The sequence below is a fragment of the Nicotiana tomentosiformis genome, chromosome 3, assembly GCF_000390325.3.
Source record: "Nicotiana tomentosiformis chromosome 3, ASM39032v3, whole genome shotgun sequence".
NCBI lineage: Eukaryota > Viridiplantae > Streptophyta > Magnoliopsida > Solanales > Solanaceae > Nicotiana > Nicotiana tomentosiformis.
Genome location: NC_090814.1, coordinates 87066923 through 87094478, shown reverse-complemented (window position 1 = coordinate 87094478; position 27556 = coordinate 87066923). Strand labels below are relative to the sequence as shown.

At 37.7% G+C, this 27556-nt stretch overlaps 1 protein-coding gene across 1 annotated transcript; it reads right to left on the bottom strand.

Annotated features, from left to right (window-relative positions):
• Positions 1-2437: 2437 nt before the first annotated feature.
• On the bottom strand, positions 2438-4132 carry LOC138908133 (uncharacterized). The gene is made up of 4 exons (XM_070198775.1): positions 4102-4132; positions 3289-3833; positions 3050-3187; positions 2438-2848 (listed from the first exon to the last, which is right to left on the bottom strand). The coding sequence occupies exons 1-4, from the start codon at positions 4130-4132 to the stop codon at positions 2438-2440; spliced, it is 1125 nt and encodes a 374-aa protein (XP_070054876.1).
• Positions 4133-27556: the final 23424 nt, after the last annotated feature.

Below are 27556 nucleotides of genomic sequence, written 5' to 3'. Positions count from 1 at the left end.
GAGAAACTTCACTCGGTCCTATCCCCATGGCCGTTCATGAAATGGGAAATGGACATCGTCGGCCCTCTGCCATCGACCCCAGGTAAAGCCAAATTCATTTTATTTATGACTGACTATTTTTCTAAATGGGTTGAAGCGCAGGCGTTCGAGAAAATAAGAGAGAAGGAAGTTATAGACTTTATTTGGGATCATATCATATGCCAATTCGGTATACCCGCCGAAATAGTATGTGACAATGGGAAGCAATTCTTGGCAGCAAAGTCACAAAATTCTTTGAAGATCACAAAATAAGAAGGATACTATCAATGCCATACCACCCCAGTGGGAACGGACAAGCCGAATCAACAAACAAGACTATTCTTCAAAACCTGAAGAAGAGGTTGAACGACGCCAAGGGAAAATGGAGAGAAATCCTGCCCGAAGTCCTTTAGGCATATCGGACAACGTCAAAATCCAGCACGGGGGCGACCCCATTCTCCTTAGTATATGGTTCTGAAGCATTGATACCGGTCGAAGTCGGTGAACCTAGTCCCAGATTTTGATTCATGACGGAAAAATCAAATAATGAGGCTATGAACACCAACCTTGAATTATCGGACGAAGGACAAGAAGCTGTCCTCATATGATTGGCCGCCCAAAAGCAACGAATCGAAAGGTATTATAATCGGAGAACTAAGCTTCGCCATTTCAAACCCGGGGACTTAGTATTAAGAAAAGTCACCGTCAATACCCGGAATCCAAATGAAGGAAAATTAGGACCAAATTGGGAGGGACCGTATCAGGTGCTCGGGAGCGTCGGAAAAGGATCATACAGGCTCAGCATCATAAACGGCAAACAACTATCAAGCAGTTGGAATGTATCACATCTAAAACGGTACTACTGCTAAGGTACGACCTTTCCATATTCATTTAACTGACCCCTGCAGAAAGTCCGGACAAGAGCTGAGGTGGATCTTTCGCTTAAAAGCACGTGTTGCATTTTTTTTCCCTTAGACCGGTTTTATCCCAAATGGGTTTTTCGGCAAGGTTTTTAATGAGGCAGCCATCGATCGTGCTGCACTTTTAAACAGTATCCGAGGCCTCTTTCCAATCGAACTCGAATACCGAGGGGGGGGGGGATCAGGGCCTTAAATACATCAAGTTTAGATACAGGAAAGTCATTTCACAACAATAAGGTTCCAAGAGGAAATATTGTAAGAGCCAAATGGTCAAAACGAACTATGCTCATATAGATTGGCCCGAACATAGGCTCAAAACATGAACACATGTACAATGACTTGAGATTTATTATGCAACCATAATTAAAATTCACTCAACTACTAAGCCTACGGGCTACGTTTATTTTGAGTTCGATACATTCACTCGACTATTAAGCCTACGGGCTACCTTTATCTCGAGTTCGAAACACTCACTCGACTATTAAGCCTACGGGCCACACTATCTCGAGTTCGATACATTCACTTGACTATTAAGCCTACGGGCTACGTTTATTCCGAGTTTGATACATTCACTCGACTATTAAGCCTACGGGCTACCTTTATCCCGAGTTCGAAACATTCACTCGACTATTAAGCCTACGGGCCACATTATCTCGAGTTCGATACATTCACTCGACTATTAAGCCTACGGGCTACCCATATTTCGAGTTCGAAACACTCACTCGACTATTAAGCCCACGGGCCACACTATCTCGAGTTTGATACATTCACTCGACTATTAAGCCTACGGGCCACATTATCTCGAGTTCGAAATACTCACTCGACTATTAAGCCTACGGGCCACATTATCTCAAGTTCGAAACATTCACTGGACTATTAAGCCTACGGGCCACATTATCTCGAGTTCAAAACATTCACTCGACTATTAAGCCTACGGGCTACCTTTATCTCCAGTTCGAAATAATCACTCGAATATTAAGCCTACGGGCTACTGTTATTCCAAGTTCGAGCAATCACTCACTCGACCATTATGCCTACGAGCTACAATATTTCAAGTTTGAAACATTCACTCGACTATTAAGCCTACGGGCCACATTATCTCGAGTTCGAAACATTTACTCGACTATTAAGCCTACGGGCTACCTTTATCTCGAGTTCGAAATAATTACTCGAATATTAAGCCTACGGGCTACTGTTATTCCGAGTTCAAGCAATCACTCACTCGACCATTACGCCTACGGGCTACAATATTTCAAGTTCAAAACATTCACTCGACGGCTAATATGCTACTTTTATTCTGAGTTTACATTAACTCAACCGTTACATTACACCTGCGGATTATGTTCCTTCAGAGTTTGAATCATCGACTCAACAAGCAAACCTAGGGGCTACAAATCTGATCGATCATAGAGACTACGAGGTCAAAATTGCCTTGTTATATATATATATATGTACAAAATTGCCTACACGATTAATTTACAAACATGAAGAATTAAAAACTAAGCTTCCTGGTCGAGATCTTCCCCGTCCTCGGATCTACTTTTGCTACCATCATCATCATCATCATCAGAAGCCAAGGCTTCAGCTTCCGCTTCGAGCTCTTTTGCTTTTTTTACCTCATCGGTAAGGTCAAAACCTCGAGCGTGTATCTCCTCGAGGGTCTCCCTCTGAGACCTACACTTAGCAAGTTCGGCAACCCAATGAGCTCGAGCATCGGCAGTCTTCGCCGCTTCCTGGGCCTCTATCTGAGCAGCCTCAGCATCAGCCTGATATATAGCAATGGACTTATCCGCCAAGACTTTCGATGACTCAACCTCCGCCTTAGCCTTAGCAAGTCGTGTTTCAAGCTCATCGATCTTCTTAGCTTGAACCAACCCCTTTTTCTTGACACTTCGAAGTTGAACGTCGGCCTATAGTAATTTTGTTGAGATGGTTTCTTTTTCCGCTGCCAGGCAATCGATGGTCTCCTTCCAGCGATTGTATTCAGTGCGGATTTGATCGACTTCTTCTAAAAGTAACCTGATCTTTTCGATCTTTTACTGCAACTGAGACAACGAAGGATTAACTTCCACAATTGAGTCAGACCCATACTTTAATAGAAGGAGGCTCACCTGCTTATCGAGCCCGACCCCTTCTTCACGGACCTTAGCCAAATCCGCTTGGAGATCCTTTATAGCCTCATCCTTTTGGCTGCAAAGAAGCCGCAGGGCATCTCTCTCACTTGAGACCTTCCGAAGCTCGGCCTCACACTGGCTAAGATTGACTCAAAACCTATTAATGGCCTGCACAGTAAGAAACAAGAGTTAAGTATGGAAAAGAACAAAGAAACCAAGGGTGGAAGAATCATTACCCGAGTAATGAAACACTGAGCCTCCTCTAATAAAAGAGAAGCGTCACCGATATCGGAACCATCGTCGACTCCAGTAAAACAATCCCTAAAAGGATCCCCTGCACTAGAGCCAGCGCCAATATCGGGAGTCTTCAACTCTCGAGCTTCCTTCAATGCCTCCTCAGAAAAAGATGGAAGAGAAGGCGAATGACCCATTGTCATAGCCCCGAGCAAATCACTCGGAGTACTCTGGTCGAGACTCAGGTCTTCAGAACCAACCCCGACAGGCACAGCCGCCATCGGCTCTGGAACTCTAGCAACCTCGATGGCCTCCGTAGATCGGATTACCAAAGCCGAAGAGCTATCTTCTTCTCCTTCTTCTCTCAGTCGTTGGACCGAGTCCATCGAAAGGGCAATTGCTTTTCTTCTCACCCTTCGAGTTTTGGGCTTGGGGTCCTCTGACCGAGAGGAAGCTCTTCGCTTCTTATCTTTCCCCTGTTTGGTGACCAGGGACTTGTTTCCTTCTTCACCGCTCGAATGCCTCAAAGCGGCATCCCTGGTTACGCCTGCACAAAAGGAAATTGGTAACAAAAAGAACGCAAAGAACACTTCGAAGAAAACAAGAAGCAAACCTCACCATGGTTCTTAGCTTCCCATATGCCTTTTGTCAAATCACGCCAAGCGCGTTCGGCATAAGAAGAGCTCGAGGCTAACTTTCAAATCTAGTCCTCGAGGTCAGGCACTTCTTGTGGCATCCAAAAGGCAGCTGAACATCAGGGAAGGACATCAGAAAAAATCGAAAAAGGACATGAACGGTAAACAAGAATCACTTACGGTCAAAATTCCATTCTTCAGGGAACGACATCTTCTCCTCCGGAATAAGATCACGGGTCCTCACTCGAATATAACAACCCATCTAACCCCGATCCTTGTGTTCATCGATGCTCGACATCAAAGCCTTCGATGCTCGATGAAGAAGTTTAATTAGTCCTCAAAATATTTGAGGCCGGTACAGTCGTATGAGGTGGTTCGGAGAAAAATCCAACCCCCCGGCTTTGATAGAGAAGAAGCGCAACAAGATCACTATATGCCATAAAGAAGGATAAATTTGGCCAAGGGTGACCTGATATCTTTTGCAGAAATCAATAATCACCGGGTCGACGGGTCCCAATGTGAAGGGATAAGTATAAACACTTAAAAATCCCTCCACATAAGTAGTGACGCTCTCATCGGAGGATGGAATTTGCAACACAACCTCGAAACCCCAGTTGCAGTCTTTTCTGATGGCCTCGAGGTGATCCTCCGTTATAGAGCACGTATACATCGATACGTGCTCACATCGACCCGGAACGGACGAAGGATTCTACACCCTAAAATCGGTCTTCAAAATGCACGGGCCAGGAACATAGTCATGAACGGACGGCTGCGCCGGCGCCTTATCATCAAACGGCCGTGAGGAAGAAACTTTCTCCTTTTGAGGTACGATTTTGGAAGTTTTCGCCATTGATATGAGAGGAAAGAGTGCAAAGGAAGGTGAAAGAATGGACAACACCAAAACTCTGGTATGAGCGGCCTTGAACCAGCGAAATAGAGAAGATAAATAAGAGAATTTGGAAGAAGAGAAGGCGCAAAAGTGGTAAAGGTTGTATGGAAAGACTATTTATAGGCTAAGGCATGACGATTCGGTATTAGCAGTGGCCGACCACCATCTGAGACACATTAAAAGCCTCGGTAAAACCGAGCCGATGGGACAGTTATCACATACGTCATGATCGGGGTCGATAGAAACGTCGACATAAATTTGATCGAGCCGTAGAGAAATCATATCGTTTCTCGCCATATCCTTTCTGAGAAACGAGGGGACTATCTGTGTACGGTCAAAACCGATTCTCAGTCATAAAGACTGGTCGAGACGATGACGTCTCGATCGAAGGGTATCCACATGACAAGCTCGGACGAATTCTGGAGTAGGGGCATCGAGTTTCGAGCTGTAAGACCGATCGACGGCAAAACTCGGTATCATTATCGAGCCTGTATCCGAATCAAACTACGAGGCAACACCGACCGACACAGGCCCCGAATATCGATGCCCCAAGGCAGAATCGAGCTCGAACCGAGATCGGGGGTTCGATCTAACACCGAGCTCGAGCCAGTGCCGAGCTCACCGACAAAAGCCGTTACAACCGTACCAAGGGAGAGAATCTTGGCAGGAATCAAGGAAGAGACAAACCATCATGGGTCCTCCACTACATGCATTATTTTATTATGTTGTTATAGATAAAGTAGTGACCCTCTATTATAAAAAGGGACATAGACTGCAATAGACTCATCTCCCCCAAGATACATTGAGATTTCATATTGCTCATTGAGCCTTCCTGTTCATTATCCCCACTTTATAACAAAAATACTTGTATTGTCATTTTTGTATCATAGGAATTTACGTATTCTTAAACCATACTTAAATTTAACATTTTCTGATTTTTCGGGTAAACAGAAACATTCGACATCAAGCGGTGTGGTAAAATAGTATATGTATATATTCATTAGAAATAATGCTTACTTATGACTCTTCAAAGGATTTATGAGTAAGGATTTCAAATGCAAAAAGGTGATCACGTGCCATCAATGTTTCAGTAAGCAAAAGTGAAGAACATTGGCAAAGTTGGAGTTCAAATGCCAAAAGTTTCAAGCTTACGTGGCTTTCCATTGTCTTCGTAAAAGATGAATTTCTATTATAAGCAAATTTCAAGCAACTCACAAGATTTTCATTACAAATAAATTGCTTTGGCTATAAATTGGGGTTCAAAATCATCCCATTTGATGTCTTCATAATACTTCAATCCTTCTCTTAAGTTCGACATATCTACAACCGGCAAGTCTTGAAGTATAGGGCATTTGTAGGAAATTAAAATTTTATTGAATTTAAATCCATAAAAAATTTGAATTTAATCTCAATTAAATATATTTTGGTCCAAATAAATATTATAAACTTAATATAATTAAATTAATTACTTAAATCTATTAAATATTGATTGGGCTAGCCCATTTAGTTGGACTACAAGTGATGAATCCACTTCATTAGGCCCAATATGTCATCTTCCTAGATGCCCAGTTTGGTGTCACGTGTCAAATGACGTGGCATGCCAAGTAAAATGGAAGAGCCAATAGGATCATGCCATGTGTCAAAATGACAAGGCATGCCAAGTCACATCAAAAGGACAATGAAACCGCGCCATGTGTGTAAGTGACATGTTCTAGCCAATCAAATGCAGTCTTATCACACTTCAATTTGATTGGTCGGAAAGATTTTATTCATATCATAACTCTTCCCTCCCACAACTATAAATAAGGGTCTTCATAACCCAGAAAAGGGACCAGAAGTTATAATAAGAAACAAGAAAAAGCTCGTGGATCAAAAGCTGCAAATTCCTCCACAAGTTCAAGAACAAATTAAGTTCAAGTTCAAGCTCAAGAACGAAGAACAAATCAAGTTCAAGCTCAAAAACGAAGAACAAATCAAGATTCAAGGAGTATGAGTTCAAATCAAAGTTTGTGCTAGTTGAATTCAAGATCATCGTTCATGGCAACAACTACATATTCAAGATTAAGAACGAAGTCAAATCAAATATAAGGCGTTCAAGATCAAGGCTACTTGTTCGTGATAAAATTCGTGGCAACAATCAAAGTATTCGTGACGGATAAATCAAATTCAAATTCAAGATCAAGCTCAAAGGCCCTTGAATTTATATTGAAAAAGTAGAATCAGAGGGATCATAGAAATTGTGACACTCAAATATTTGAAATCACATACTACGATTGTTACAATATATTTTTGGTCTTGATTTTATTTTCTTGACGCAATTTATTGTCTACAATGTTATTTTCTAAATTTTATATGAATATTTCACCGTAATTTAAGTAAAACTTGTGAAATTATATAAAAATGACCGAAGTCTAATCACTTTGTGCTGAAAAATACTCACCAAACAAGCTAATACCCCCGTTTTATTTTATGTAATACACCTCACAAATTAGTGACTTGCGTCAAGCTCAACATAATTTTTTATTTTTAACTCTATGTCTACTGAAAGTCGGTAATTAATTATTGTCATGTTAGCATTTGGTACTATTTCAATAACTTCAACAGTTCATTGAAACCTTTGGGTCAATTAGTAAACCACAAGCTCTTCAAAGAAAAAAGGACATAATATAGTAATTAATTTAATCTTGTATGCAAATTGGCTTGGCACACTGCTTTTGCTATGAATAGGTTTCCCTCGGTCTAAGTCTTGAATCTTCCCCTGATTACGCTTGATATTTTTTGTTTTGTTGGCAAACTACAAAATTGGCCCGTTAGCAAAATTAATTGTATTTACTAACTAAAAAGTATATAAAATATGTATATAATACACACATATATATGTGTATGCATATATGTATCTATATATTATATAAAGGTGGGAATAAAAAAGCTGAGGTGACACTCTCAAAAGCCAAGAAATTGATTTATCTTTTTTCTCCTTTTTGGGGTTTTTCCACCACTTTCCCTTTTCTTTTCTATTTCTAAATTGTTGCATCCCACTCATGTCCGTTTCACGCCACTCTTTTTATCTGTTTCATACTGAAAAGTTTCTTCACAATAAATTTTGATAAAAGCTCTTAAATAAACTGTAAGTGGATGGTTAAGTTTTCTTTTTCCATGTAAAGTCTATACATATTCCTAAGTATGCAACCCCGGTCACCATTTTCTATAAACACAGACCAAGAATCATCAATTATTTCATCCTCATTTGATTTATCTATAATTGTAATATGAAGAATACAAAATTGTTTCAAGCACCAACAGAACTGGAAGCACCCCTTCTTTCAAAGAGAGGAGAGACATGTTTCATTTGATGGCAAGAGGCGAATTAAAATATAGATATCTCCTACGTTATCCATAATATGTGAAAGTATCGACAGAATTTTATAGAATCATTCGATCTGAATGCTACATGAAAAACATAAGTCAAATGACGGAACGAGAAGACTAGGATGTAGTCTTTGATGGCAGATTTCTGCAGAGAAGATAATGCCATCGTTCCTGAATAAGCTCAACTCCACTGTTTGAATAGTATCCTTGATAAAATATTAAAATTATAAGTCATGATTACTGTTGAATTTTTCAACAATGCAGCTGAGACATCTCACTCATATTTAGATATCTGAGAAAGCATTTGTCCTTTATAATATTTTATTATTTAGATCAACAATATTGTGTAGTGGTAGCTTGAATTTTTAGAGTAGAAAGTGAAGATTAGCAACAGGGAAATATGGGGGTCTAGATAACGGCTCCAGGGTTTTTCCTCTATCAATGATGATGAGAGCTTTCTGCGTGAATGTATGTTAACGTGTAGAGTGAGGCGTGAGTGAATTATGTGCGTATCATGAGTTTAAATTGTGTTGGGCCAGAGAGTGCAGTTGCGCCGCCTCTGTGAGTGAATTTGGAGTGAAATTAAAAAATAGTCAGATTTATAAGTGGTCATTGAAAAATAGCCACAGTTTCAAAAGTAATCGAAATTTAGCCATTTTTCATATAAAGATAAATTTGAACGAAAACACTGTTCAAAATTCAGAAAATATTCCAGCATAATATACTGGAGTTAGAATTTTTTTCATTAAACTTCCTGCATAATATACTGGAGTTAGAATTTTTTTGGAGTTCCTGACGAGCGCAAAATACAACACGAAATTAATGCTTGCTTGCCAAAGATAGTATAGTTAAATTATCGTTTTCACAGAGATTTGATTTAAATAATGCTCTAGTAATTTCTAGTTTAACTTCTATTCAGGATGATCAAAACTTGATTTGGAATGATTATGACTATGATTAACTACTAAAGTAAAGCAATTGACAATTGACTGCAAAGAACTAAAGATTAGCATAATTAGTTTCTTATCAATGTGAGAAATAAGTGTGTTGACAATATATGTGCAAGATAGTTATTTGGGATCCAACTTTAGTTTAATTCACTCTAATGTTCTAATGATTCTCACGAATTCACTCGATGATTAGTTCAAATGTGTAGTCAAGACTCCTCTCTCGATTAAATCCTAACTCTATAAGATGAACTAATATAATCACTGTGAAGATATACAAGCATGTGTTAATGGATTAGTCTTCAGGAAACGTCTCTCGAATATTCTCCTAACTTGATTTAATCAACAATTCAATAAGCTCTTTTGATTACTTAAGAGACTCATTGAATTAAACCAAACTAAATGATGCAAAGATAATCACCAAAATATTCCTCTTTCGATTAAATAAACCGGTGACTAAAGTTGCAATCAATTCAAAGCTCCATAAACGAATTAAAGCAAAGAACTAGAGTTAAAATTCACAAATATCAATCAAAATATCATATTCGTCCAACCCTAAAGTAAACTACTCCATAACCATGGAAGAAGGCATCACAAATATAATTAAAAAGTAAGAAAACATCAATCTCACGTTACAATCCAAACTCTCGTATTGAATTGATGGAAAGACGATGAAATTTTGTGTCTTCTAGCCTCCAATGCTCTCCCAAAGCCTCTAAGCTCAAACGTCCTCTAAAAATCATATTTTTGGTATATTTATACCATTTAGGAATGGACTCGGATGAAACTATCCTTTCCAAACCGAAGTAGGAGAAATACTCTGTAAAATTTGTACATGCGCAACGCATGGCGCGCCACCCCACGTGGTGCGCCTGTGGAGAAGTTCGGAGAGTTAATTTTTACACTATGCAGGAATTTTGCACTAGCACCCCGCGGCACATAGCGTGGCGCGGTAGTGCATGTTTTCTAGAGTAATCTTTTTATCCCTCACTTTTTGACTTTCAGACTTGGTCCTCGACCCCCGAATATGATCCCGGCTTAATGTTTTGAGATAAAATGGATGGTTTAGCTCCAAACTTGTTTCTCCACTCGAAATCACATCCTACACAGCATAACACACGTAATACGTACAAAGTACTAATAATTAGGATCAAGTATAATCAAAGTGTTGTAATTAGAGTGTAAAATGTAGCTAAAACACGAGTTCCTAGCCTACCATCAATACCCCACACTTCAACTATTGCTCGTCCTCGAGCAATCAAACTACACTTCACCTAGAGACGGCCTTTTGATCAAACAACTTCCCTAACCCATCATGCCAAGAATATTTAAAGCAGACTAAGTACCATATCATAACATCCTAGCCTCAAGACTCGACTCAAAAGCACTATGTATTTTTCACAACCTGTGCACTTATTCTAACACAGAGATCAAAGACTTTAACTTGCCTTCGCAAATCATGTGCTCTCACACAAACAATAGAGAGTAATTCCACACACAATAAAATTCAAGAACAAATAGGAACTCAAGATAGACAAAATTAACTCACTCTCAGAAAAAAATTCATGCACCATAGAAAACGTATCATAGGCTTGTCCGTAGTGTAGTACTCTACTAATTGAGCACATTTAGTCAAGGATTAAGTATGACTTTAGTTGTTTGTAATGTAGGTTGCGGGACGGGTATGACACATTTGGATATAGTGACTACACCTTCCTAAGCACTTTAATACATATACATTAGCAATTTAACCCCCACACTTATGTTGAACCAAATCCCAACCTTCACACACAATAACATCAAGCTCCCAATATCTTTAAGCACAAATAAGATGAGAACTACCACTAGCAAGGAATCCATTTTTTTCTAATCTAGCAAACTCATTTTATTTCAATTCCCTACAAGTGTCTCTCACAACATTTTTTCAAACAATGCACCTTTCTCCTTTTTCAATAGTTCCACTCAAAAATCCGAGCATACCTCAACTTAGCTTTTACAAGCTCATAAAAAATTCAAGTGCCCAAGAGAGGTAAAAGGTTCAAACAGATAGTCAATTCAAATAAGGGTCAGGCTTGCAGTGTGGTTGCCAAAGAAGTAGAATTATAGGCTCAAAGGGGCTAACTAGGATACACAACAATTAGGGGGTCACAAACATATAATTGGCTCAACAAAGAAATGTCTATATCACTTTGTAGACTAAACAAAACTGCTATTTCACTTTGAAAACACACATGATAAGTTTTAGATATCAACTGACAAGCACAAATATCAACAATATTTTTACACACATATTGACAAATAACTCACTTAGGACCGGATCTATCCCGACTCTCTAGTCAAAGCAGTTAAGCAACGTCACAATCAACCAGTTTAAGGCACTTTATCCAAGAGTCAAGAACTGAGCCTAGGCGTCACAACTAAGGCACTTACTACTCTCAAGGAACAACAAAGTCAAGGAAAGTTATCTTCATTTAACACCATAGCACAAGACTTCTCTATTCCTAACCAAAAATAAATAACTACGCCCGGTTCAAATAAAACCCTTGGAAAAGAATAGCGGCACAAAGAAAAACCAAGGAGAGATTGTTACACTACCTAGGAAAAACAAAATATTTATTTTCTTCGACTTTGATCCCTAAAGAAGACAGTCGCTGAATTCCATCGTCGGGAAAAGTCAAAAAGAAAAAATCAACTACTACTAATCGAACAATATATATATATACACCATCATATATATATCCCACACCCTACACTTTAAATTGTGGCATGTCCCCATGACACACAAGTAAAAAGCAAGAGGTAAAGATAACTCCCCTGATTTTTTTTCGTTTTCGAGAACTTATGAATTCTACCCCTAATTCTGAATTCATTCGTCATTTTCTTACCTTAGGGGATTATTTATGGAGCTCATTAAGCCAAAGTCTTCTGAAAATATCTACAAGACCGTCTCTTTTTTTTCTTGCTTGGACTCATTTTGAGCGGTGAGTTATTCTTGTAGGATGATCCTCAATTTGTTCCTACGGTCTTTCACATGATTACTCCATGCATCTTCCTGTAAATTCCCAAAAATAAAATCCACATGATCAATGTTAGAATAAGAAAATAAATAAGAAAGGTCATGTGAATATTCCCGTGGTAGTTCCAAGACCATTTGTTTCTCATTCTCTTCTACTAAAGGTTGTAAATATGAAAAGATTGATGGAGGTTTGAACTCTTCTTCCATTGCATCACACTCAACCAAAACCTTATTTTCAATCATTTCAGTTGAATCAGAGTCCTCTTGCAGAATAATAACTTCTCTTTGTGGATGCTCATCCTCTTGGGTAGGCTCATTATCACAGGGGATCTCCTCCATATATTCATCATCACAACGCAATAAGCTTTTTGAAAGTATACTTACTATTTGAGTCACTTGTGTTGTTAGGTTCTTAATGGCTTCATCATTTTGTATAAGTCCTTGATTTTGTATAAATCTTTCTTTGACACTATTCATGAACTTATACTTAAGCTCTTCTAAACTACCATTCTCCTCTTGAGGTGGTTGTCTCACTTCGCGTTCATTCCAATTATAATAAGGGTATTCATCCCAACCAAAGTTAAGATTGTGCCCATATGAAACGTCATACATGTACAGACTAGAAATAAAGTGAGATTGTTCAAAAGATGAATCATAGGAAGAATACTTACGTGCTTGACAGTCAACCCACACAGATTCCCATTACATTTAAAACAAATAGCAGACTTGTGATAATGTTCAACTTCTAACTCTGCAACCAGTTTCCTAGGCTGGTTTTGCTCCATCTTCAGAGCATTTGAGTTCAATATTAGGACTATTTTCTTCAAGCTTTCCCCCTAGCACTTGTCACGTACTACAAAAAAACCTTGAAGACAAGTTAATTAATAAAAACAATAAAAATAAAAGAGGAAAAAGAATTCCCGAATTAGCACCCAAAATTATTTTAAACACTATTAATTACAAATCCACGGCGACGATGCCAAAATTTGACGACCACAAAACACAACACGAAATTAATGCTCGATAGCCAAAGATAGTACACTTAAGGTATCGTCTCCACAGGGATTGGATTTAAATAATGCTCTTGTAATTTCGGGTTTAACTACTATTCGGGATGATCAAAACTTGATTTGGAATTATTATGACTACGATTAACTACTAAAGTAAAGCAATTGACAATTGACTGCAAAGAACTAAAGATTAGCAGAGTTGGTTTCTTATCAATGTGAGAAATAAGATTTTGACAAGATAGGTGCAAGATAGTTATTTGGGATCCAACTCTAGTTTAATTCACTCTAAAGTTCTAATGATTCTCACGAATTCACTCGATTATTAGTTCAAACGTATAGTCAAGACTCCTCTCTCGATTAAATCTTAACTCTACGAGGTGAACTAATATAAGCAATGTGAAGATATGCAAGCACGCGTTAATGGATTAGTTTTCAGGAAAACGTCTCTCAAATATTCTCCTAACTTGATTTAATCAACAATTAAACAAGCTCTTTCTATTACTTAAGAGAATCATTGAATTAAACCAAACCAAATAATATAAAGATATTTACCAAAATATTTCTCTTTCGATTAAATAAACCGGTGAATAAAGTTGCAATCAATTCAAAGCTCCATAAATGAATTCAAGCAAAGAACTAGAGTTAAAATCTACAAATATCAATCAAAACACCATATCCGTCCAACCCTAAAGTAAATTACTCCATAATCATGGAAGAAGTCATCACAAATATAATTAAAAAGTAAGAAAACATCATTCCCGCGTTACAATCCAAACTCTCGTATTGAATTAACGGAAAGATGATGAAATTCTGTGTCTTCTAGCCTCCAAATGTTCTCCCAAAGCTTCTAAGCTCAAAAGTCCTCTAAAAATTGTATTTTTGGTATATTTATACCATTTAGGAATGGGCCCGGACGAAACTATCATTTCCAAACCGAAGTAGAAATACTCTGTAAAATTTGCACATGGGTAGCGCATGGTGCGTCGCCCCACGCGGTGCGCCTGTGGAGAAGTTCAGAGAGTTGATATTTATACTCTGCAGGAATTTCGCACTAGCTCCCCACGGCACATAGCGTGGCGCGATAGTGCATGTTGTCTAGAGTAATCTTTGTTTTCTCACTTTTTGTCTTCCAAACTTGGTCCTCGACCTCCCAAATGTGATCCCGACTTAATTTCATGGGCTTCTACTCATACTTCAAAGGTTCAAATCATCCATTTAACTCCAAACTTGTTTCTCCACTCAAAATTACATCCTACACAGCATAATACACGTAATAAGTACAAAGTACTAATAATTAGGCTCAAGTACAATCAAAGTGTAGTAATTAGAGTGTAAACTGTAGCTAAAATACGAGTTCCTAGCCTACTATCAATTTTAGCATATACTGGAGTTCCAATATAATATTTCAGAAGTTCATACACAGGTGCTCCAATCTCCAGTATATTATGTTGAAACTTTCTGTGTGCTAAGTTCCAACATAATATGCTGAAAGTTCATACAGAGGTGCTCCAATGTCCAGTATATTATACTGGAACTTTCTGTCATGCCCCAAATCTGGGGAGGCGTGGCCAGCACCCGGTTCCATATTTGGCCCGAGCGTACCACTCTGTAATGTTGAACTCTGGAAGGGTGACTGTCAACTTAGGCTGAAGAGGCCACCATGAATGTCTACAATGAGAAATACCAAACTAACATGTACACAGGGCTGGCAAGACCACAATACTGATATAAAAAAATATACAGGACTCGTCTACAAGCCCCAAAATATAATTGAACTGTATCATGGTCGGGACAGCGCCTCGACCTACCCATCAAACCTGTATATAAAAAGTAGACTCCAAGGTCTAGACCTGGTAACTCCAGGGGAGTGGAGCTTACTAATCAAGCTGATGTTTGGCTCTGTCTACTGGAAAGGTCTACCTGACTGTCTATCAGGATATGCAGGCATGAAATGTAGCGTCCCCAGCAGTAGGGACGTCAGTACGAAACAATGTACCGAGCATGTAAGGCAATACAATAACTGAAAGCTGAGACTGAATTGATAACATAATAACTAAAAGTAAATGAGAGTCAAAGATGATATGAAGATATGTTTAACTACTGATACCGACTCAACTCTCTCAATACAATAAGTAAAATAGTTGTCCGACCCTATAAGGCTCGGTACGCATAACTGCTATGTCGTAGTAGGCTCGCTCATAGGTGCTCGATCATACTAGGCTCTATATCTCGGCCATTTTGGGCTCACTCATAGGTGCTCAACCACAATAGACTCGGTATATAACTTACCATATTATCAAAGCTTGCCCAATAGGGGCCTGCCCACTGATAATAGCTCGATGGTGGTAAAATACTATAATACTGCCCAATAAGGGCGTACCCACTGATTATAGCTCGATGGTGGTGATAATACTGTATTACTATATATATATATATATATATATATATATATATATATATATATATATATATATATACATACATACACACTAATTCTCTCTCTCTCTCTCTCTCTCTCTCTCTCTTCTCTCTTTATGTCTTGTTATCAAACACATGTAGTTACAAGATCATGCCAAAATGAAGAAAAGTTTTAGCCATAATATACAATAACCATGTTGAACGCATCTCATCGCACTTCAATTTACAAGAACGATAATAATGATATCGCTATGGTACGAAAGATGCAACTATCGTACAACGAACGATAAATTTATTTAATATTAAAACGAGCGTCATCTCCCCTGTTTCCATGCTTTCCCAAGTCCATAAAAAAACAAGAACCCATACAACTTTCACTTACATACTTTCAGCACCACAACACAAATCAAGCTACATAACAACAAGTGAATAAACATCACCAACGAAATTACTATTTAACACGACGAACGACAAGCAACATAACAGCATGATATTAAGTATAATGGGAGAACTTCTAACCTCCTATTCTTCTCCTAATTCACCCTCAAATATCCCAACAATCCAACAATTCAAACAATAGTACAACAAGCAACAAATTCGATTTGTGATTAAACCACTATAGTTTTAAACTCCTTCTTCCTTCCAGAATTTATTAAAATACATTATTCTCCATATTCAATAATACTTACTAACTTTGAGACATAATACAACTTTAAAACAACCCCATAGCAGTCCCACAATTTCAACAACTCAAAACTAATTTTTCACTTTACTAAAACACGTTTCCGACTTGTCTTTACCTTTCAAATCGAGCAACAAAACCACAGTACATAATTAAGCATCTTATCCTATAAACCAGCCATGAATTCAACTTGAAAATAAGTTCACAACCAGCCAATAATGACGCAACAACAACCCGCATACCACTATTTCGAAACTCGCAAGGTCTAGTCTTTACGATCGAGTTACAACTCGTCAAAAGCATAGATAAAGGAAGGAGAAGCATAAACTTACCTTGAACAGGCTAGAACCCACAAAACCTATCTTCATCCAAAATAAGTCCTCCAATGCAGCTACAAGAAGGAGAAAGAGAAATTAGCAAGCTGTCCAGGTTTTTCGGGGCTAGAATCACATCGTATCACCCAAAATCACATAGGGTTTGTGTGGGATTTTTTGAGGAGGAGTTGCAGGGGTTCAATCTGATGTTCTTGGTCTGAAAAATGAGTGAATGAAATGAGTTAATAAGCCCTTAAAAGTTCCCTCTTGGCCGTCCATCTCTAGTCACTTTAGGAGCTTTTAATTGTGGTCTCTCATTTTGGCAAGTAGGTGATGTACCTACTTGTCACCTACTAGTCTGGACAGTCTCGCAAAAATGCGAATATCTCTCTACTTTAATGTCACATTGACAAATACTTTAATGAGTTATAAACTAGACTCGTAGATCTTCAATTTTGTAGGTGGATCATCCCGCAAATCCTAGTATATAGGGAGAAAAGCTCAGATACATTTGACATAATTTTCAGCACATTTATGAATGTACCTTGTGATGACCTTTGCCAACTTTTGTTTCACAACTCGCTTGAATTCAAAAAATAACACACGAATATGATACGACTAAAATAAATTATAACATAACCTCCTTATCATGTTAAGTACCCTATTCGCATCCCAAAATTACATGTTATAACATTTCCAACATGTCGACTTTCGACAAAACTTATTTTCTTCAATTTGTTTAGCTTCTAAGCCTTCCAACCCTCTTGGTACTTGTAGTTCATGATCTTAAATATTTGTAACCTCTAAGTTAACATGATTAACTAACTCTATGTACTTTCAAAGATGATCTCATTTGCTAGCTTACATCCATTGACTTGCGACGTACTTTTACGTACGAAAACGTGTGGCGTAACATCATTCCCCTTTTTGGAACATTCGTACTTGAATGTTGAGTGATGCACTTATCAGTCTAATAATTTATTGTTTTTACAAATACTTTAGTACTGTCCTTCCCAAAATGTCTTGTGAATAAATCCAAAGTCTAGGACATTCACCCCTTTAGGCCTCTTTCTCAAACCACGACATGTGGTCGGAATTCTTCCAATATCGTAACTGTCGCTACCTTCTGTCATGCAAATTGTATGACTTAGTCCTTGTATGTGTGCCTATGCAAATCTTCTATCATTTTTCCTCTAACTTTTAACCAATATCTAGGACTCACTTTGTGAAAAAATACAGTACTATGACAAGTTGTCCCTCTAGGAATCTGTGGGTGTACTGAAGTTCTCTGTTCGGTACTTTTTCAAACTTACGATTGTTGCTATATTTCGTTTCATAGACTCGGTTATCTATCCATGTGGATTTCATCTAGGTAGGTTAGACTATACCATAACACTTACTTCGGTTTATTATTACCGAGGTCTGCTACCCAAATCCAAGCTACTCTCTCGCTGCTTATCCTATATGTATAAATCTAAGTCATTTAGTGCTTCCTTATTATTGTTCATCTAAAGAATGGCATCCTAATCTCCTCTCATACTTTGGAACTTTTATCCATCTATTATGATTCACTTTGATGTTGATCTATAACCTACCAATGATAACTTGAAACCTCTTACGTAATAAATTATCACTAGGACACTCGTCTCATCGGGGAACATCTAAAGTGATTTTTCTGATCCACCTAGGGACGATACTATACTTCAATAATCGTACTTCATAGAATCCCAATGTGATTCATCTTATGGGGATATTCTAGTCTTGTGCAATTCATGAAATCTCTTTTCTTTAAATCATTACTCAAAGGCCTAAACGTCATCCTCTTAGCTATCACAATTACACTCTTATTCTACTACTTGGGAAGCATTCCATCTTTTATAAATGCCCCTAGTCTTAAACTCCTGTGAGTTCATTCAGGCTATATTAAGCTTTTTATAACTTACAAAAACCATCAGCTCTCTTGTTTTGATGGGTTTAATCCCAAGGTCTTACCTATTCGCGTCACCTTCTCACTCACCTTTTCTTATCCTTACTCATGTCTACCTAAAACCTTGTTTCTCTACCATACTTTAGCTCGCTACCTACACATATATATTTATACTACTCATAACCTTCCTTTAACTTGCAAGCATCATAGATTTCCTTATATTATTCTAAAACCTCAAACGAGACATCACGTTGTCTCTAACTCTTCTTTACTCGCTTAGCTAGGCCTCTCGATACCTGGAAACTATAGTCCAGAAGATATGCTATTGACGATACCACTATCATTTCTGGATAATGAATCACGATGTTTCTAGCCCTCTATCTGAAGTCTATACTATTGACAACCTTCTGCACTTGAGTATCTCATACCTTCTTTACCTGTACCTTTTTTACCTTTAAATCTTGCATTGCATCTTCTGTCGCTTTCATAACCTCCCTTATACATAGGTGAAAATCACATCCACACCTTAAAGCTCTACTATAATACATGCACCTCTCGTGCATACATAATCTCCGGTAGAGATAGGCGTTCGGTATTTCGGTATGGTATTTAAGAACTTTGGTTCGGTACTTCGATATTCGGTATATCAATTATGCATACCAAATACCGTACCAAAGTAATTCGATATAATTCGGTATTTTATAGTTTGGTTTGGTACGATTTCGGTACGGTTCGGTAAAATAACTATTAGTTTTCTTTAGACAATTTGCAAGAAAAAAATAATTTCTTCACATATATGTTCTGCCGTATTACTCAATAGCAGTATATATCCTCTAGCGAGCCATATATTGTGGCAGTGTTAGTTTACAGTCATCTTTACCACGTTGATTGTTTGGCAGAAAGAACACACCATGGGATATAACATATCCACGTACCTTGCCCAATTTGTCTTGGCGTATGTTCTCAGGTTGACACCTCACTATGATAAGATTGAGTGGGTTCAATAATACCATGATCTAGGATTTTAAAACTTATGAGTGCAGACAGAATTTATATACATATCTAAAAAATTTGATAAACTTTAACTACATATTATGTGTGTATATATTTCTAGTTCAAGGCGGTGGATGAATATTTCATCATTAAGAGATAAGGGAAATACAGTTGCAAGAGGCTTCAAGAATCAGTTAGCGTTTGTATAAACTTTTCGTGGTTTCCTTCCTCTCTAATTTAGCATTCAGAATGACATAACTGACAAAAATATAATGGTATGTTAAACGTTAAATTGATGAATTATATGCCAGCATATGTTCCGCAAATGGGACTTGGAATTGGGTTGGGAAATGGGCAGTGGGACTTGGACTTGGGTTGGGAAATGATGGGCTGGGCTTACTGAAATATTTTGATATTTCGGTATTTTGATTTACAGAAGTATATAAAGTTCAATACCGAGAATTGTACCGAAGTACCGAACTTTTAAAATATTTATACTGAATTAATACCGAAGTACCAAAGAACTGATACCGAAATACCGAATTAATTCGGTCCGGTCCAGTTTTTCGGTCTTTCAGATTTTATGCTCACCCCTACAATCCGGCGGGAGCTTCATATTGACTTATTATGAGGATAGTACTCTTCTAACTGGCTTTATCATAAAGTTATTATAGAATATATCTGTTGTACTATCTTTCTTGCACCTCTGCTATTAATGGTGATTCTGCAATGTTCTGATTCATGATTTCTATAATCATCTAGGTTTAATAATCGAACTCCTGATTTACTTAGCTATTGTAACTCTCGAGCTTTCTCTTCTCTCTCAGCCCTTATGCAGGCTTAAGTTGTCTTCAAATATGTGGATTGGGGTATTAGCTATTACATTAGCCTTTTGTGGCCGCTATGCAACATCCATGTTATAATCTTCAAATAATTCAAGCCTTTGTCTGTGATGTGGACTCAATTCTTTATTTTACCTATACTGAAGTCTTCCATAACTGTATGAATGCCAACATATATGTTGCATGGATAATACTCTAAAATCTTAAGTGCGGTCATAATGTAACTAACTCTGGGTCGTAGATCGAATAATTCCTTTTGTGCCGTCTTAGTTGTCTTTAAATACAAACAATTACTTTTCCTGATCATTCTGCCACTTGCTGCATGAATACTTGGCTTATCTTAGTTCCCACAAATAGTGTAATTTTTTGTAACTCATATGATCTCAAATATCACTTTTGATTATTTTCTTTACTCCCGGTTCATTAGCCATGATAGGTGCCACTTTCTTATAGAGTGCATATAATGATCTAATAAGACTGGTGTTACAAGATCATTTCTTCTATAATATCGAATTCAGGTTGCTATGCTTAGGTCAAAGCCTTCTTTCTTATTACCTCAGCTAGTTTTCCGTTATAGTACTTAGGGGAGACCCTCTTACTCTTGAAAATTTGCGAGCTTATTACCTCATATACCCGACAAATCTTTTTATGTTCTTACTCGCCTATAATTATATTTATTTACTTACCTCCGCGCCCTTGTGCTCGTAGGGTTGCTTCTTAACTGAAATTTTGATTGTCTCCCCAGTGGCACTCTCTTTTATTTTTGTAACACTTATACGGTACCTTTAACTACCCTAACTCCTATCTGGATATTTCTCAAAGATTACGATGTTATTTAACTACCCTAACTCCTATCTGGATATTTCTCAAAGATTACGATGTCATACCTGCGAGACTGAATTCCCTATGTTGGGGTTCACTACGTTTATCTTACACGATCTGTTGATTTATCTATATCCTCTTGTCTAGCCATAACTAGACTCTTCCTGAATCAACTACTTACTACTCGTTGGTCCATTCTCATATCTATATTCTGCATAAAATCTCTTGGGTTATGTCCTTCGTCTTACTTACCTCTCACACTAGCTCCTTATGTATCAAGTGTCCATTCACACTTATTTATTAATAACATCCTGGCTGAGAACACTTATGGTCTCTCCCCAACGTCGTTCTTGCATAATATTCTGAAGCCGTAACATATCTGTAGGATCTCAATAAATGCAATCTCATCCCTTTCGCATTTTTATCACATTCTTCCTTTACCATTCCATAGTTACCTGAACCACTTAACTCCGACTTAATACCATATCACACCAGCTTCCCCTCTTTAGAGGAGTTCTAGCATTTAATGCTCTGAGGTTTTACATGCAGATGTTTTACCTCTTTATCTTCAGCGTCTTTCCATATTTTTAATGACCTTTACTCGGCTTGCAATAACCCTTCTGTATCAAGGATAACTGAATTTCTTACTAACAAGAGTGACACCTAGTGTAACTGGCACACTTAGTCCCTTAAGCTTAACTTTGCTCACAACGCTTGCTAAAGGAAGGCGTCTTATTGAATGATCTTTAAAGGTTATTCTTCTGTCATCCATTCTATTATTGCCGAAATGTGGTCTCTGAAATTCCCACGATGTCGGCTATTAGCAAATCCTCTGATCCCTAATTTATGTTCAGTATATCTTGTTCACTAGCCCATACTGATTTATATTACTCCGGGGGTCTAACTTATCCTACTGATAATCACGTTTGAGTCACCAACTCATTTTTCGAAATGAGGGTATGACTTTATGGCTTATACATTTTTATTGTCTCAAGGCTTGTCACTTGTTGTCTTTTTCTTCACTTGACTATAGACTCTGTCATCCTGTCATATTTTGATTTATCGTTATCACCCATTTATTATATGTTACTCATAATGCTTCATTTTCTCTCTTCTTATTACCGGCTAATATTTCTATATGTCACTTTATTCTGAAAACTACAACAAAATATTTTTTCGCTTTTAGCTCCCCTTGCTCCATCTCACTGGCTCTTTGAGTCACCTAACATTCTCTTTTTACTAGGGGCGGGAGTCATACTAAAGTAAATATTTATCCTTTCTAGGATTCCACCGCCTATCTTCTAAAATTTCTGAACATTTTAGTATTCATATATGACTGTACTATTCGAGAGTGCACCATCTGGGTGTCTCGCAAGGAGAACTATTGCCACTTTTGCAATATCCTTCAGAAATGTCGGCTAAAGCTAACAATCTATCCACCATTTATAATCCTAGTTGGATCTTAATATCACATCCTTCTCTTAAACTATATCTGTTAGCTCCCATAGGGCATAACTAAAATAGGTGTCGCCAATTATACATACCTCTGTTAATGTTGAAGGTAACTTAGAATGCTTATATTTCTCTATATGAATTGTAAGTACTGCTAATGTTCACTAACTAGGTACCTCGTACCCTTCTTCACCTTACTTCTGTAACCTGTTGAAACTTATACTTTTACCTTCGGATACTCTCATGGCCGCCTATTCATGGGGTGTGTTAGATATTCCTATCTTAGAGTCTTAAGAAGAAAATTTGCACATCTGGTATGCATGACCTGATAGGGCCTTAATATGGGCCACGTCGTCAAGAACACTCTCTAGTAGTGCTCTTACCTGTTGTTGTATTAGCCCTTTAGCTATCTGTAATATTTCTAATTGCAAGTATCTCTATATCATTAGCAAACATAAGTTCTGGATTAAACTCTTATGACTGAGCTCTATAGAACGATCTAGATTTAAAAGAAGGGTAACAGACTCCTAAATGCCTTGTAGCTTCCTATTTATATAATATGGGGCACAACACATCTATAAACAAGGCTCTACTAGATACGACTTGTAGACTCCCTAGGATAGAACTGCCCAGATACTAAGTTGCCACACCCCAAACCTGAGGAGGCGTGGCCAGCACCCGGTGCCATACTTGGCCCGAGCGTACCATTCTGTAACTGTGAACTCTGGAGGGGTGACCCTTAACTTAGGTCGACGAATCCTACCTGCGAGCTGACAATACCAATCAAGGCTAACGAGGCCACCATGAATGTTTACAACCAGCAATACCAAACTAACGTGTACACAGGGCTGGCAACGCCACAATGCTGATGTAAAAATATATATTTGACTCGTCTACAAGCCTCTAAAGATAACTGAATTGTATTATGGTCGGGACAGGGCCTCGACCTACCCATCAAACCTGTATATAAAAAATGGACTCCAAGGTCTAGACCTGGTAACTCCGGGGGAGTGGAGCTTACCAATCAAGCCGATGTTTGGCTATGTCTACTAAAAAGGTCTACCCGACTATCTATTAGGACCTGCAGGCATGAAATGTAGTGTCCCTAGCATAAGGGACGTCAGTACGAAATAATGTACTGAGTATGTAAGGCAATAGAATAACTGAAAGCTAAGACTAAATTGATAATATAGTAACTGAAAGTAAATGAGAGTTAAAGATGATATGAAGATATGCTTACCTGTTGATACTGACTCAACTTTCTCAATACAATAAGTTAAATAGTTGTTCGGCCCAATGAGGCTCGGTACGTATAACTGCTCTGCTCACTCATAGGCACTCGACCATACTAGGCTTTGTATCTCGGCCATTCTGGGCTCGTTCATAGGCTCTCGACCACAGTAGGCTCGGTATATAACTTGCCATCTGATCAGAGGTTGCCCAATAGGGGCTTACGCACCAATTATAGCTCGATGGTGGTGAAAATACTGTAATACTGTATGTATATATATATATAGATATACACCCTTTTCTCTCTTGACTAGGAGAATACAATACTTAATTGAATATAAAGCCCGATAAGGTATAATACTGTAACTTACGAGACAAGGATAATGTACATAAATTTAGGAGTACGAACTTCTCTTTATGTCTCGTTATCAAACGCATGTAGTTACGAGATCATGCCAAAATGAAGGAAATACTTAGCCATAACATACAATAACTATGTTGAACTCATCTCGTCTCACTTCAATCTACAACAACTATAATAAAGCTATCGTTATACTACGAAAGATGCAACTATCGTACAACGAACGACAAACTTATTTTATATTAAAACTGGTGGAATATCCCCTGTTTTACATGCTTTCCCAAGTCCATAAACAAACAAGAACCCATACAACATTCACCTCTATACGTTTAGGACCATAACACAAATAAAGCTACACAACAACAAGTGCATAAACATCACCAACGAAACTATTATTTAACACGACGAACGGAAAGAAACATATACATCATGATATTAAGTATAATGGGAGGACTTATAACCTCCTATTCCTCTCCTAATTCACCCCCAAACAGCCGAACAATCCAACAATTCAAAAAATAGTACAACGAGCGACAAGCTCGATTTGTGATTAAACCACTATAGTTTTAAACTCCTTATTCCTTCCATAATTTATCAACAATATTAATCACCAAATATTAAATAATACCTACTTACTTTGAGCAACAATAAAACTATAAACAACCTCATAGAAGTCCCACAAGTTCAACAACTCAAAATTAATTTTTTCAATTTACTAAAACACGTTTCCGACTTGTCTTTTCTTTCAAATCGATTAACACAACCAACAATACATAATTAAGAATATTATCCTATAAACCAGACATAAATTCAACTTAAAAATGAGTTCACAACTAGCCAATAGTGACACAATAACAACCAGCATACCACAATTTTGAAACTCGCAAGGTCTAGTCTTTACGATCGAGTTACAACTCGTAGAAGCATAGATAAGGGAAGGATAAGCATAAACTTACCTTAGAACTGGTAGAACCCACGAAACCTAGTCCTTCTTCATCCAAAATCAGTCTTCCAATGCAGCTACAAGAAGGAGAAAGAGAAACTAGCAAGATGTTTGGGTTTTTCGGCGCTAGAATCACATCGTATCACCCAAAATCACCTACGGTTTGTGTGTGATTTTTGGGAGAGGAGTTGGAGGGGTTAAATCTGATGTTCTTGGTCTGAAAAACTTGAAGCCCCATAAATTCACATTTTTGACTTGGCCTATTTATGTAATTAAGTTTAAGAGGATAATAGAGTCAATCTCAGAGTTCGTGCGGACCCACTAGGGGATGGTGGTGATTAGAAGATGGTAATGTATGTATAGTTCATGTTGAGGTGGTTGGGAGTGTGAAAATATCAAAATAAAGTAAAAACATTAGGCTTGAAAAGTTGGTTGAAATTGGCAAAAACAAAGCATTTAGGTCCTAACGCGCGCTCAGCGCATGAAAGGAAAACAGTGTTTCAAGGAACAAACCAGCGCATTTAGTCTGTAACGCGCGCTTGGAAATGTTTCCTGAGAAGTGATAGCTCACGTTACGTGCACGCCGCACGCCCTCCACGGTGTCCCCTGCAATATAAAAGTACATGAGCGGGTAGAGAGTGGCTAAGTCATTTCTTTGAGCTAGGGCTTGCTCTATCAAGGGGAATCCATCCTATACTTCACTCCCATGAACCAACGTAATATTTTTGGAGTATTTTGAGTTTATTTATACTCCTAAACACTTATATTAACAAGGATTAATCTTGAAGATCCATAAATTTCCATTCAAATCCCCAAATTGGTCAAGAACACTACAAGTTGGGATTCTCAAGAGTTTCACTATAAGAGGTATGTCTACCATCTCTAACTAATCTATGGTGATTAATTATGCATGAAATATGTGTTATGACTTATGGGATGGTGATTGGAAGATATAAGTGCTTAACCTGGGTTGTGTTGGTATTGTAGAGATTGTAAAATGAATTAATTGATAAGATTTATGGGCTGGGAGTGAATTGTTAGGAATGCATGTGCTAATGGAAGTTGTGGATGGCCTTGAGATGATTGTAAGATGAATCATTGGTATGGAAGGTGGTTGTTAGGTGAAGAAATTCCATTGAAGGAGGTTGTAGAAAAATATGCACATTAGATGATTGATAAAAAGTCTAAATAACTTAAAGTATAGAAATCTTGCTAATATTGGTGCAATTGTATTTCATTGTTGTAGATTAAATTTGTTTAGTATGGTGGACCATCGTAGTATTATTAATGTGCCAATTTCAGGTATGTTGTCTAAACTCTTCTCGTAAAAACTGAACCCCACGATATCCTTGTAAGTCCTGTGTTATTCATTACAAATTGATTATTTCGAATAAGCCTTGTGTCCAAAAGATATATGCTCAATATGTATTCCAATTGTTCTTGTTATGTTATGTGCTATTTGAAAATGTGCTCGAAGCATGGGTTGCATATCTGAATGTTATAACTTTAAGTCGTGATCCAAATGAAAGTTATTATGCCAAATTGTGTAAGAAATCTCAATGTGCTTAACATTCTTATTTGCTCACATGTGGACTTAAGGTCTTGAATAGAAATGCTTTGTTGTTGATGATCCGTGATGATGTTTGAAAGTGAAAGAAGTGAGTATGAGATGTAAACATGTGGCCATCGTGCCAAGAAAGAGAATTATATTTGTGGCTAATAGTGCCAATGAAATGAAAGAAGTCGTTAAAGATTAGGAGATGAGTTTTGACTCCTTTATATAATAATGTCATTAATGTCCTATGATCACCCATGGCTAGTACAAGTAAGTAATAGTATGAACATGAACTATGGTCGCTCGCCAGAATGAGAATCATGAGGCAATGTATGTTCCAATGGTTTCAACTATAGTTGTATGCTTCTGAAATAATGAATGTAAATGACTTTGATGTTGAGTCACCGAGAATTATAAACTTAGCTAGTGACCTTAAGATGACAAGGAGGTATTTAATGAGGTGGAAAAGAGACGTCATATGCAAAATGATGATGAACCATAAGAAAATGAATTGGGTCCATGCACCATTGAAATCTACTAAGTGATTTTGCATGCTTGTGTTAATGTAATAAGTTGTGTTTATCCATGATGAGAATGAACATGAAGTATTCCAATGATCTAGGAACTTACGACCTTAACGATAATTTTAATCATGTCGCTTGAGTGTAAATAGGTTCGTGTGCATGATGGTATAATATGTGAATCCTATGGATGATCTATGAAACACATAGGTGTATAATATGAATGAATCCCTATGGACGGTCTATGAAACGCAGCGGTGTATAATATGAATGAATCCCTATGGACGCTCTATGAAACACATAGGTATGTAATATGAATGGAATCCCTATGGACGTTCTATAAA

What these genes read in the sequence shown, in the direction of transcription:
- LOC138908133 (XM_070198775.1), bottom strand. Translation starts at nt 4,132, where the DNA reads ATGTCGTTCCCTGAAGAATGGAATTTTGACC. An exon ending in TGAAGAATGGAATTTTGACC is followed by an intron (nt 3,834 to 4,101) that starts GTAAGTGATTCT and finishes CCTTTTGTGCAG; the next exon opens with GCGTAACCAGGGATGCCGCT. An exon ending in CTCAGTGTTTCATTACTCGG is followed by an intron (nt 3,188 to 3,288) that starts GTAATGATTCTT and finishes AATCTTAGCCAG; the next exon opens with TGTGAGGCCGAGCTTCGGAA.